This window comes from Ceratotherium simum, chromosome 5 (assembly GCF_057802395.1).
Source record: "Ceratotherium simum simum isolate JZ-2026a chromosome 5, ASM5780239v1, whole genome shotgun sequence".
Taxonomy (NCBI): Eukaryota; Metazoa; Chordata; class Mammalia; order Perissodactyla; family Rhinocerotidae; genus Ceratotherium; species Ceratotherium simum.
In genome coordinates this window covers 18,782,320-18,795,782 of record NC_141904.1, presented here as the reverse complement: position 1 = coordinate 18,795,782, position 13,463 = coordinate 18,782,320, and the positions used below count along the sequence as shown (strand labels likewise).

At 42.1% G+C, this 13,463-nt stretch overlaps 1 protein-coding gene across 1 annotated transcript in view; it reads left to right on the top strand.

The window, feature by feature from the left end:
- Positions 1-6,719: 6,719 nt before the first annotated feature.
- LOC101390529 (inhibitor of carbonic anhydrase-like) overlaps positions 6,720-13,463 on the top strand; it is a 41,223-nt gene continuing 34,479 nt past the window's right edge. Inside the window, exon 1 of the mRNA XM_014789504.2 lies at positions 6,720-6,762. Coding sequence (XP_014644990.1) covers positions 6,720-6,762 — 43 coding nt within the window. The remainder of the gene's footprint in view (positions 6,763-13,463) is intronic.

Genomic DNA, 13,463 nt, shown 5'->3' with positions numbered 1-13,463 from the left:
CATCCCTGCCTCTCCAACAAATCACCATCACTGCTGCCAATTGGGCTTTATATCAGCAAAAGTCAACTTCTATCATATTAAACCGTTGAGATCTGGAGCTTCATCTGTTATGGCGGCTGGTACCAACCTAATCAATCCCAAACTTGGCAAGATTTGGACAAATGTTTTGCCAATTCAAAAATTGTCTCTATTATCACAAAGCCGTTGGAAAGAGGAAAGAGTGAAAGAGACAAATGCCAGAGGCCACATGGAGAAGAGCATGGACTGTGGAAGCAGTCTGCCTAGTTGGAATGCCGGCTCTGACATGTACTAGTTGTCTGACCTTGGGCAAGTGACTTAACCCCTCTGTGCTTCACTTTCTTCCTGTATGAAATGGGGATGAGAATAGCATTTACCTATGGGGTTATTATAAATTAATATTTGAAATTAATATTTGAAAAACACGTAGCTCAATGCCTGGTACACAGTTAATGATAAATTTACAAACTCCTAATTTTCCAAAGACCATTCTTGCCATAAAATCTTTAAATTGTTTCCTACAACACGATCTTCTACCCTTCTGCTTTGTTGTTGTGAGAGTTTGTGCCAACGCAGCAGAGATGGCTTGAGCACTTTGGATTCCTGCCTTTGCAATATGACTTTGTCCTTGTACATAGGAGGTTTTCCGAGTTTGCTCCACTCAGAGGTCAGAGGGCGCCTTGGCCCTGATAAATTTGGGCTGTGTTAGTTTTAGGTGGATCATTAACCTTGGGAGGAATGTTCATCTCTGGACCCTATTTGGTTTTTGCCCACAGGTCTGCAGAGAAGATTGCTCAACCTACTTTTGAAACAATCATTTATTTATCTATATGATCACTTTTTTGAGCCTTGTGTTATCCTAGGCGCTATTTTCCAACCTATGATTAACATGTTGAACAAGAAAAATGTAGTCTCTGCCCTCAGAGACCCTATTTCCTTTCAAAGGTATGAATAAATGCAGGAAGGGCTAGGGCAGTTATAAATGAGCACAACAACCTGTGAAATTCATTCAGAAATAATATATTAGAGCCTTAAAAAATGAAGGTTAAAAATTAGTATCTAACATAGTCCTCACTTGTGCTTGTGTCGTGATGAAATAGCTTTGCAGGAATTGTGTCCTGTTGAGTGCATCTAGAAGATGTGGATACAGCACCAAAAAACATCTATTTAAGAGCATTAGAGACTAGAGGTGCCAACTTTCTGGAAGAGGGGCGGGGTAATACAGAGAAGTGAGATGACTTTCTGCAATCACATTTCTCCCCGGGGAATCTGCCACTTCTGGGCACAAGGCCTCGCATCTGGCTTTGCCTGAGCAGAGGGCACTGCTAGCAGAGCTTATGGCAGTCCAAGGCTGCAATAACAGAAGTGGAGGCAAAGTCCCACTGAGAAGGGAGGTGCAGAGAACTAAGCCTGACAGGTGACCAGTTCTCCTCTTAAGATATTTGGCACAATTGGAAGCTCTCTGGAATGGGAGGCAAAAGGGACAATTCCACACCTTGGAGAGATCCCAATGAATAGAGCAGGTGTATTAGTTTCCTATTGCTGCTGTAACAATTACCACAAACTTAGTGGCTTAAAACAACACAAATTTTTTTTTTTTAATAATTTTATTTATTTATTTTCCCCCAAAGCCCCACTAGACAGTTGTATGTCACAGCTGCACATCTTTCTAGTTGCTGCATGTGGGACGCGGCCCCAGCATGGCCGGAGAAGTGGTGCGTCTGTGCGCGCAGGGGATCCGAACCCGGGCCGCCAGCAGCAGAGCGCGCGCACTTAACCGCTAAGCCACGGGGCCGGCCCAACACAAATTTATTATCTTAGAATTCTGTAGGTCAGAAGTTAAAGGGGTCTTAACGGGGCGAAATTGAAGGTGTCATCAGGGCTGTGCTCCTTTCTGAAAGCTTGACAGGAGAATCCATTTTCTTGTCTTTTCCAGCTTTAGATCTGCTCACATTTCTTGGCTTGTGGTCCCACCCCCTCCCGTCTTCAAAACCATCAATGGCAGAGTCTTTCTTACATTGCATCACTCAGACACTAACTCTTCTGCTTCCCTCTTCCACATTTAAAGGATCCTTATGATTACATTGGCCCACCCAGATAATCCAGGATAATCTGTTTATCCCAAACTCATCTGATTAGCAACTTTAATTCCATCTGCAACATTAATCCCTTGCCACATAACATAACATATTCACAGTTTGTGGGTTAGGATATGGACATCTTTGGGGGGGCAATTAGTCTGCCTACTACACCAGGCTTTCAGTTGGAAGCTATAGAAGACTACCAAAGCTGCAACCTAGCCTTGATTCAGCCCAATCCGATTGGATCAAAGTGATCAGTCCCCTTTCTATCTTCTTAGCAGAAGGGTAAATGTGCTTTGGAAATGATGGTGTATCATTTGTTAAATTCCAGAAGACCTAATGAGTAAATATTTGGGGCAGAAAACCGTAATGTTAAGAAAGTCATCCACTTCTTTTAACCTAATTTCTCCTTCACATGAATGGAAGATAAATCTGTCTATGTCTAAAAAAAAAAAAAAAAAAAAATCAATTCCAGATGGATTCTAGATCTAAATGTGAGGGGTAAAACTACACAGCTTTTAGAAGGAAACAACAGAATATTTTCATGAACTTGGGACAGGCAAAGATTTCTTAAATAGTATACAAAAAGTGCTAAATATAAATGAAAGTGTTGAAATTGGACTCAGAAATATTGAAAATTTCTGTTTATCAAAAGACACCATTAAGAGAGAGAAAGAAAGCCACAAAATGGAAGATATTTGAAATACATATGTTCAACAAAGTTATCACATCTAGAATATGTAAAGAATATAAAATTCTTTACAACTCAATAAAAAATAAGCAAACAATCCAAAGGAACAATGGGCAATCACAAAATAAGAATCTAAATTGCCAATAAACATATGAAAAAGTGTTCAACTTTATTAGTCATCAGGGAAGTTGATATTAAAACTACATGAATTCATCAGATTCTCTAGAATAACTAAAATTAAAAAGTCAACCCAAACCAAGTGTTGCCAAGGATGTAGGGCAACTGGAACTTTCATACACTGTTGGAAGTGGGAGAAGAGTGGACATTGTACAACCACTTTTTAAAAAACTGGCAGCAGTTATGAAAGCTGACATAGGCATACCCTGTGATCCAGCAAATGTACCCTCGTGTATATATCAACAGAAATGCATACACATGTTTACCAACAGACATGTGCAAGAATTTTCACAGCAGTATTACTTCGTAATAGCCTTAAATTGAAAAATAAAATAAATGTCCATCGATAGACATTGATATATTCACCATTGGAATACCACACAGCAATGAGCATGAATAAATTACAATATATGAAACAGCATGGTTGACTCTCACCAATATTATGTTTAGACAAAGAAGCTAGACAGAAAACAGTGCTTGCTCTGTGATTCCATTTTATAAAGTACAAAAACAGGTGAAACTCATCTATGGTGTTAAAAATCAGAATAATGATTACTTTTGACAATTGGTGACTATAAGGCAGATGAGGGGGCTTGTAGGGGTACTGCTAATATTCTCCTTCTGTATCTGAGTGCTGGTTACATGGGTGTGTTCATGTTCTCCCAATCCATAGGCTGTACACTTATGATTTGTACAATTTCTCTATGTATGTGTAAGTTTAATAAAAGGTTTGCATTAAAACTATATAAATTCCTTTTCCTCTAGATTAAAAAGAGGAAGAAACTGCTATTCTTATTTTCAAAAATGAGTGGTCAAAAGATTCCTTGAGTGGAAGGAGAAGCAGAAGCAGCTGAGAGACCCACCTTGGGATCTCTGCCCTCTAGTTTCTTCAGCATGGGGTAGGTGTAGCAGGTGGCTTTCAGGACTTGTGTGTCACCATCATAGCAGGCCCAGAGTATGGGGTTTACCCCTTAGCAGTCTCTGGGGCAAATCCCATGCGAAAGACTCCTGATGAGTGTCTCACCAAGGAGAGGACTTGTTCATCCTTTCCTTTGGGATGATGTTCAGAAGGGATTGCTGGTCTAGAGATCACTTGAATCTCTGACCAGAAATATGCTAGTTATTTCCAGCTCCTGAGAAGATGGGCTGTGGTCAGCAGGGACCCTGACAAACTCTCCGCACAGCACGGACCCTGTGTAACTGAGGCTCCTATACCTTTCTCAGTGGGATCCACCTGGGCTCTCTCCAAAGCCCAGAGGGTCACCTTAGAAGCAGACCAGATGTGAAAGCTCCCCTCCCCACTCCACCCTACCCCTAGTCATCTGGCACATAGAGAGGGACAATGCACATTTCTTGAGTTGAAAACTTAACTCAGTTGGCTAGAGGTAGTGTGAAGGGGCAGAGGAATGGTGACAATCTCCCAGTGGGTTGTCTAAGGATGGTGATGTCTGCAAGATGGAAAAGGAAGAAGATAAGCTGTTTACTTTGAGGGGTGTGTGTGTGTGTGTGTGTGTGTGTGTCTATTTTGGAGAAAGAAAGGAGAGCCTAGGTTTGTGTATCATAGTCTCATGCCCTTGACCTTGTGACTTCTGTGATTTACAATCTGTTCTGACTCTCTCGGGACTACCTCTGTCCTTAGTGGAGGGCAGGGTTAGTCTCTGCCAGAGGGAAGAACTTTTCATAGTCTTGGTAGGGGCTGAAACAAACAACAACATTTACTTAGCAAAGATTCACCCTTTGCATACAGGGAGAGGGTGCAGAATAAAGAGCTATGGTGGGTTAAAATAATAAGATAGACTGTTGAGATTTAATTATAAGACATTCTTATATTCTTAAGGCCCAGTTCTGAGGATGCTTTATTAGACAAGTCTTGGTTTGTAGTTCGAATTATTATATTGCCAGTCCCCAAACTTAATTCAATAGGAAATCTATTTTAAATGTATTCAGGGCAAAAGACTGAAACCAATACTTTACACAAGAGGGCATCTAGATGGCCAATAAGCATATAAAATCATGCTCAACCTCATTAGTCATGAGAGATACTGAAAATTATGGTGCAAAACCACCAACACTCCCACCAAAACGGCAAAAATGTGGAGCAACCGAACTCTCGTACTCTTAAGGTGGGAGTGTAAATTGATTCAACCCTTTGGAAAACTGTTTGGCAATATCTATGAAAGCTGAAGGTATGTCTACTTTATGACCCAGCAATTACTCTTCAGGGGAAAGACCCTGCAGAAATGCATACCTTTATGCCCTAAAAGACGTGTACTAGGATGCTCATAGCAACACTCACTGTTCATAAGAGCCCAAACTAGAAACTGCAATCCTTAACCAGAAAGACACGCGCTACCTACAAAGTACAGGATAATAGGCAACACTGAGAAGGCATGAAGGACAGCTACACACAACATAGATGAATCTTAGAAACACAACCTTGAGTGAAAGAAGCCAGACACAAAATTGTACTTATTGTATGGTTCTATCTTTATAAAGTTCAAAGATCAGCAGAATTAGTCTCTGTAGTTAGAAGTCAACAGGTGGGGCCGGCCCCATGGCTTAGCGGTTAAGTGCGTGTGCTCCGCTGCTGGCGACACCGGCCAGATCCTGGGTGCCCACTGACACACCGCTTCTCTGGCCATGCTGAAGCCTCCTCCCACATACAGCAACTAGAAGGATGTGCAGCCGTGACATACATCTACTGGGGCTTTGGGGGAAAAATAAATAAATAAAAATAAAAAAAAAAAAGTCAACGGGTGTCTTTGTGGGGGAGATGGGAAGTGACCCGAAGAGGGCAGCAGGGGGCCATCCCGGCTCTGCGAACGTTCTGTTTCTCCATATGGTGCTGGTTATACGCGTGTTCAGTTGGTGATAATTCATCAAGTTGTACACTTAGGATATGTGAAGTTTTATGTGTTTATTATACTTCAATAAAAAGTTCTTAAAATTTTGTTTAAATCCGGAAGACTTCCCGCAGGCAGAGTGCACAGATTTCAGGAGGACGGGGCTGCGGGCTGCAGGGGCGAATAGAAGCTGCTCTCTCCGGGTTCAGCCTTCAGCAGAGGGTTGCAGGGGACCGTGTCATTGGGGGGGGGGGGCTCTGGGAGGGACCCGGAGTGGGGAACAGAGACGCTTTTGGAGGAAGAGTCTGAGGATCCCTGAAAATTGTGTTCAAAACTTTGTGTATTTTGTGCACATTCTTTCCTGCGGGGAGGGCCCACAGTTTTCACCCTGAGGACTGTCGTGTCCCGTCCCCCCCACTCGACTCCCCCGCGGTCCCAACGAGTCTGTTTTCAAAACATTTAACAGCTGCTTGGCTAAATGAAGGTCTGGGGGTCAGGGATCCTGAGTTCTAGTAACTATCCTGGGACCCAAGCAGATCACTCTCACCTTAGGCCTCAGTTTCTCTCTTTGTGGAGTAAGGCGGTCAGTCCAGCGAGCTCCGAAGTCGCCTCGGCTCGTACACCCAGGACGTGGACCGCTAGCCCGCGAGCGGAAGTCCAGCTCCGTGCGCGGGTCAGAGCGGGCAGGCGCGGGGCGGCGGGCGAGCGGGCAGCTTGCCGCCCTCCCGCCCCGCGGAGTCCCAGGGCAGCTGGCGAGCTGCCCCGGGGAGGGTTGGGGGTGTGTGTGGCGAGGGCAATCAGCCCAGACCGGCGAACCCCTCGGAGGAGGCAGACCCACCCCCCACCGGGGCAGGTAAAGCTGGCCGAGGCGCGGCGAACCGAGCCGGTGTCCCGCGCCCGCAGCGGAGAATGAGGCTCGCCATCTGCGCCCTGCTGTGCGCGGGGATCCTGGGTGAGTGCGCACTGGGAGCCAGGGTGATGAGGACCGGGTGCCAGCCGAGGGTCAGCTATAGCGGGACACTGCGCTGCGGGTCTAAAGGGCGCTGAAGCAGCCTGGCTGGCCCCAAAGTGCCTCTGCCCCCAGGTGCACCTGGTGCACCCGTGCACCGGACAAACTTGCTTCCTTGCAGAAACCCGGCAGTCTAGGGCAGGGATTCGCAAACTAAAACCAGCGGGCCAAATCCCGCCTGCCGCCTGATGTACAGCTGGATGAGCTAAGAATGCTTTTTACATCTTCAAATGGTTGAAAGAAAATCGAAGTTACAATAGTTCTGACACAAAAATTATGTGAAATTCAAATTTCAGTGCCAGTAAATAAAATTTTATTGGAACACAATCATGCTCATTCAGGTGAGTATTGTGCATGGATGCTTTCAGGCTTCATGGGCAGAATTGAGTACTTGTCGCTGAGATTGTGTGGCCCACAAAGCCTAAAATATTTGCTTGCTAGCCCGTTACAGAAAAAATTCATGATCCCTGACCTGGAGGCTGTTGATTCCCTTTACAGTGAAGGAAACAGGATCAGAGGAGAGGCAGGATTTTCCCCAGAGTCCAGGGTTATTATCAAGTGGGGGAGGGGCAAGTATCTAACCAAAAGGATCTTTCCTGCTCTGAACTGTACACGGCCTCCCAACGCTCCACACAGTAAGGAGGTAGAGGAATGTAGGGGGAAAACAATCACCCTAGAATGGGATCCACCTGCCACTCGGTACTGTGTGACTACAGGCAGTCCCTTGACTTCTCTGAGCTGGTTTCTTCATCAGTTCAGTAGGAATTGCTTTTTCACAACACATGGTTGCTGTGAAAGTGAAATGAGGTAATGTACCTAATGGCAGAGCTCTAGACACAAGTGAGTTATCACTGGTAAAAGCCGTGCACATAAATGTAGGCGGCCCCTTCCTGTGTTGGGGGGTGGTGCCCAGGGCTCTTGGCTGGGTCACTGTAAGGAAGGTAAGGTACAAAGTCAATGAGCTCCTGTGTGTGAAGAGCTCTCCCTGGCTCAACCACTGTAGGTTCTCTCCAGCCGTGGTTCTGTCTGGTCTTAGACTGTCTTAAAAAATTTCTGGGATAAGGTATCTTAGTGGAGGGGCAGGGTAACCTGGGCAGGGAGGAGGGAGGAGAAGGCAGGAAGGGCAAGGAGTGCCATGGTGGGCCCTCTCTGGCCGGGTACTGCCACATGGGGCCGCACAGTGAGCTCTGCTGGGGCTGGGGAAGGCTGGTAAGGTAGGGTACAGCTGTGATCCAATGACGGCCACAAGAACATCCAGAGCGCAGCCCCCGGCCTCTCTCAAATTTTTCCTGAACAGGGCTAGTGGTGTTTGTTCTTCCTCCATCTCCTCTCCTGGCAATGCCAGGCGCTGACCCAAAGTTCATTTTCCCAATCGGCTCAGTGTTTACAAACCAGAGACAAGAGCTGCCTGTCTGCTCACTCCCAGCCACATTCCTTCCCTCTTGGCCACTGGACAAGGCTGGCGTATGGGATGTGCATTCTTCAAAGCTCAGTGTTCTTCTCTGACAAAAACTCTTCTGGCGGCAAATGAGAAAAATGCAACCAAACCAGCTTAAACTGAAGAGATCAAAGGAGTGGGAGTGATTATTAGTAGGCCTTGCAAGAGCCAAGAACCGGGGGCTCAGAACAGCCTGTACCTTGACCTTGGGCTCCATCTCCTTTCTCAGCCTCTTGCTCTTCCGGGGCTTAAGAGGTTTCTCCACGCAGTGAGCATGTGGCCACCAGCAGCGTTTCCCTTCCGGGATCAGTTTGAAATAGTCACAGTAGGCTCTCTTTGTCCCTTCTTGAAACTGTCACATGGTTGGGGGTAGTGTAATTGATGACTGGCCTAGTCTAGCTTACTCGACACCATTTACCCTTAGCTTGCTTGCACACACTCTTTTTTTCTCTTTCTTTCTGAAATCATTTTTATTGAAGTATAATTTACTTATAATAAAGTGCACTCATTTTAAGTATACATACAGTTCAATAAATTTTGACAAATATACCTACCCATGCAGTTACTGCCACAATCAAGGTGTAGAATATTTCCATCGCTCCCAAACTGTCCTCTACCCCTTCCCAGTCATTCCCACTTTCTGGCACCAAAGACAGGTTTTGCCTTTTCTAGGATTTCACATAAGTGGAATCATACGGTACATAGTCTTTTGTGTCTGGCTTTTTTTGTGTCAGTATAATTGTTTAGAGATCCATCCATGTTGTTGCATGTATCAAAATTCATTCCTTTTTATTGCTGAGTAGTATTCCAGTGTATGGCTTTACCCCAGTTTGTTTACCCATTCACTTGTTGGATGTTTAGGTTTTCTCCGGTTTGGGGATATTATGCTATGAACATTAGTGTACAGGTCTTTGGGTGGGCATATGTTTTCATTTCTCTTGGTTTAATATCTAGGAGTAGAATTGCTGGGTCATAATGGTAGGTGTATGTTTAACTAGTTAAGAAAATGCCAAACTTTTTTGAGTAGTTGTACCATTTTACATTCCCACTAGCAATGTATGAGAATTTTAGTTGCTGCACATCCTGCTAACACTTGGTGTTGTCAATCTTTTCACATTTAGCCATTCTAATAGGTGTGTTGTGTTATCTCACTATAGTTTTAATTTGCATTTCTTTGATGAATAATGATGTTGAGCACCTTTTCATGTTTTATTGGCCACTTTTATATCTTCTTTTATAAAGTATCTTTGATAAAGTATCTATTCAAATCTTTCCCCATTTTCAATTGGATTATTTGACTTATTATTGAGTTAAAAAGCCCTTTCTGTATTCTGGATACAATTCCTTGGTCAGATAGATGTATTGCGATTGTTTTTTCCAAGTTTGTGGCTTAGCTTTTCATTTTCTAAATGACATCTTCTGAAGAGCAGATGTTTTACGTTTTAATCAGGTTCACTTACCAAATTTTTATTTTTTTGTTACTATGTTTTGTGTCCTCTCTAAAAATATAATTGGCTATCCCCAAAGTTGCAATATTTTCTTCTCTGTTTTATTTTAGAAGTTTTATAGCCTCAGCTTTTATGTTTTGGTCTATGATACATATTCAGTTAATTTTGTGTATGGTGTGAAGTAAGGGTTCAGATTCATTTTTCTCATATGGACATCCAGTTATTCCAAGACTTTTTTTTTTTTTTAAATTTTATTTATTTATTTTACCCCCAAAGCCCCAGTAGATTGTTGTATGTCGTAGTTGCACGTCCTTCTAGTTGCTGTATGTGGGACGCGGCCTCAGCATGGCCGGAGAAGTGGTACCTCGATGCCCGCCCGGGATCCGAACCCGGGCCGCCAGCAGCGGAGCGCTCGCACTTAACCGCTAAGCCACCGGGCCAACCCTCCAAGACTTGTTTTTGAAAAGAATATCCTTTCCCCACCGAATTACCTTGACAGCTTTGTTGAAAATCTACTGACCCATATATATGGGTCAATTTCTGTACTCTATTCTGTTCCATTAAGCTGTATGTCTCTCCTTGTGCCAGTATTGCACTGTCTTGATTACTGTAGGTTTGTTGTAAGTCTTGAAATTGGGCAGTATAAGTCCTCCATCTCTGTTGTACTACTTCAGTGTTGGTTTGGCTGTTTAGGTCCTTTGCATATCCAAACATATTTTTGAATCAGCTTGGGAATTTCTATAAAAAACAAGTTTAGTTTTAGATTATTATTGAGATTGCATTTAATTTGTAGATCATTTTGAGGAGAAATAACATTGGCGTCTTAACCATATTGAGTTTTTTAATCCATGACTATTCTATATCTATTTATTTAGATCTTCTTTCATTTATCTTGGGAATGTTTTGTGGTTTTTGTTGTACAAGTCTTGTTCATAATTTGTTAAATTTATCCCTAGATATTTTATATTTTTGGATGCCATCATAAGTAGTATTTTTAAAATTTCATTTTATGGTTTTTTCTTTTAAGTATTATAGAGATTCAATCGATTATAGTATATTGACCTCGAATCCTCGGCCAATTCTAAACTCATTTATTGGTTCTTTTTTTTTTTTTTTTTTTTGGTGAGGAAGATCAGCCCTGAGCTAACATCTGATGCCAATCCTCCTGTTTTTGCTGAGGAAGATTGGCCCTGGGCTAACGTCTGTGCCCATCTTCCTCTATTTTGTATGGGACACCGCCACAGCATAGCTTGACAAGTGGTGCGTCGGTGCGCACCCGGGGTCCGAACAGGGGAACCCCGGGCCACTGAAGCAGAGCGGGCGCACTTAATTGCTGCACCACCAGGCCAACCCTCCTCATTTATTAGTTCTACTGGCTTTTTCACAGATGCCTTGAGATTTCCTGTATAGACAAACATGTTATCTGTGAATAAAGACAAATTTTTGTCTTCTTTTCCAATCTGTATGCTTTTTCTCTTTTGAGCTTTATTAAAACGGCTAAGACCTCTAATACAACAATAACAGAACTGATGAAAGTGTATATCTTTGCCTTGTTTCTGACCTGAAAGGGAAAGCATTTAGCCTTTCCCCATTAAGTATGATATCACCTGTAGGTTTGTTGTAGATGCTCTTTATCAGATTGAGGGCATTCCTTTCTATTTCTAGTTTACTTAGAGTTTTGAATTGGCAAGTACTTTTCCTGTATCTACTGCACTAACTGTATGGATTTTTCTCTTTTTTTCCGTAATTTGTTGACATACACTCATTCCTGGGATAAGGGATAAACCTGTATATACGTGTATGTGTATGTCCATTAAAATTTTTTCCTGCTGGATTTGATTTAATATTTTATAAAGGATTTTTGTATCTATGTTCATGGGGGATATTTGGCTGTAGTTTTCTTTTCTTGTAACATCTTTGGATTTGGTATCAGGTTAATGCTGGCCTTAGAAAATGAGTTAGGAGTATTCCTTTCTCTTCTACTTCATAAAATAGTTTGTGCAGCATTGGTATTCTTTCTTTCTTAAGTGTTTGATAGAATTCACCAGTGTAACCACTTGGGTCTGGCACTTCCTTTAATATTTATTGTAGCGCAAGTTTGCTGTTACCAAATTCTCTCAACATTCATTTGTCTGAATAAGTTTACTTTTGCCTTCAGTTTTGAAAGTTATTTTCAGTGGGTATAGATTTCTAAGTTAGCAGGTTACTTTCCTTTTAGCACTTTAATGATGTCATTCCACTGTCTCTGACTTGTGTGGTTTCTGACAAAAAGTCTGTAATATTTATTGTCTTTGTTCCTCTGTGCCTAATTTGTCTCTTTTCTCTGGTTGCTCTAGAACTGTGAGTTTATAGTTTTCATAACATTTGGAAGAATTCTGGCCAAATATTTCTTCATATATTTTTCTGCCCCCCCCTTTTTATCCCTAGGACTCCAGTTACACATACATTGGATCACTTGATATTATATGACAAGTCACTGAAGCTTTGTTCATTTGTTTTTCAATCTTTTTTTCTCTCTGTGCTGCATTTTGGACAGTTTCTAATAATGTCTTCCAGATCATCTTTTTTCTTCTGCAGTATATAATCTGTGCTTCATCTCATCCAGTGGAATTTTCATTTCAGATACTCGGTTTCCCATCTCTAACAATTCCTTTTGGCACTTTTTATATCTTACATTTGTTTCTTCATTATGTTCATGTTTTCCTTTAAGTCTCTAAGCATACTTACAATATTTAAAATAGGTTTTTGAAAGTTATTTTCTGTTAATTCCATCATCTCTTTCATTTCTGGTTCTAATTCTATTGACTGCTTTTCCTCCTGGTTATGGGTTACATTTTCCTGCTTCTTTATTTGCATAGTAATGTTACTGGTTGCTGGACATTGTGAATTTTACCTTGTCAAATAATGGATTTGTCATTTTATTTAAAGAGTGTTAAACTTTGTTCTGGCAGGCAGTCATATTAGATCAGCTTAATTTTTTCAAGACTAGTTTTCAAAATTTTTAAACTGTGTTTACAATACCCTTTGTTCTAGGGTGAGTTTAGCCTACTTCTGGACTCTTTAGTAAACACACTGTTTATTCAGTGAGATTTTCTCTACTCTGAATGGTGGGGACTCAAATGATTCCTATCCCCATTTGAGCTCTAAGAAATGTTTGGCTTAAGCTCCCCATTAAATTTTCTTTCCCTGGCAGTTGTCTTTGCCTGGCCTCTACAATGCTCAAATTGGTATTTAGCCAGAATCTCAAGGGTATGCAGATTTCTGGATCTCAGTCTCTCTCTCCTCTCTCTTTTTTCACTTCCCTGCTCTTTGGCACTCTGTGCTGCAAATTCTCCTTGCCTCAGCTGTACCAAACTGTGATCTCTGTCTCCTCAACTCGGTAAAACCATCTGGCTATTTGGTTTTCTCCCCTCTGCCCTGCCATCTGGAAGTCTTGTCCAGGAAGAAAGCTGGGGTGATTATAGGGTTCACCTTATTCATTTCCCTTCTCTTAGGGATCACAGTCCTACACTTTCTCTTGTCCAATATTTTAAAACAGTTTTTTCATACATTTTTTTTAGTTGTTTAAAGTGCTAGGGCAAGTCCCATATCAGTTACTCTTTTATAGGTGGAAGCATAAGTCCTTACTGCCTTTGGTTTTTTGTTTTGTTTTGTATTTTTATTTTTATTTATTGCATTTTGTTAGTTCTCTGTTTTAAAACCATGTTTCTGTCAAGATTTTAGCTTTTCCCCTAACAATGCAAACTTCGTTCACCCTT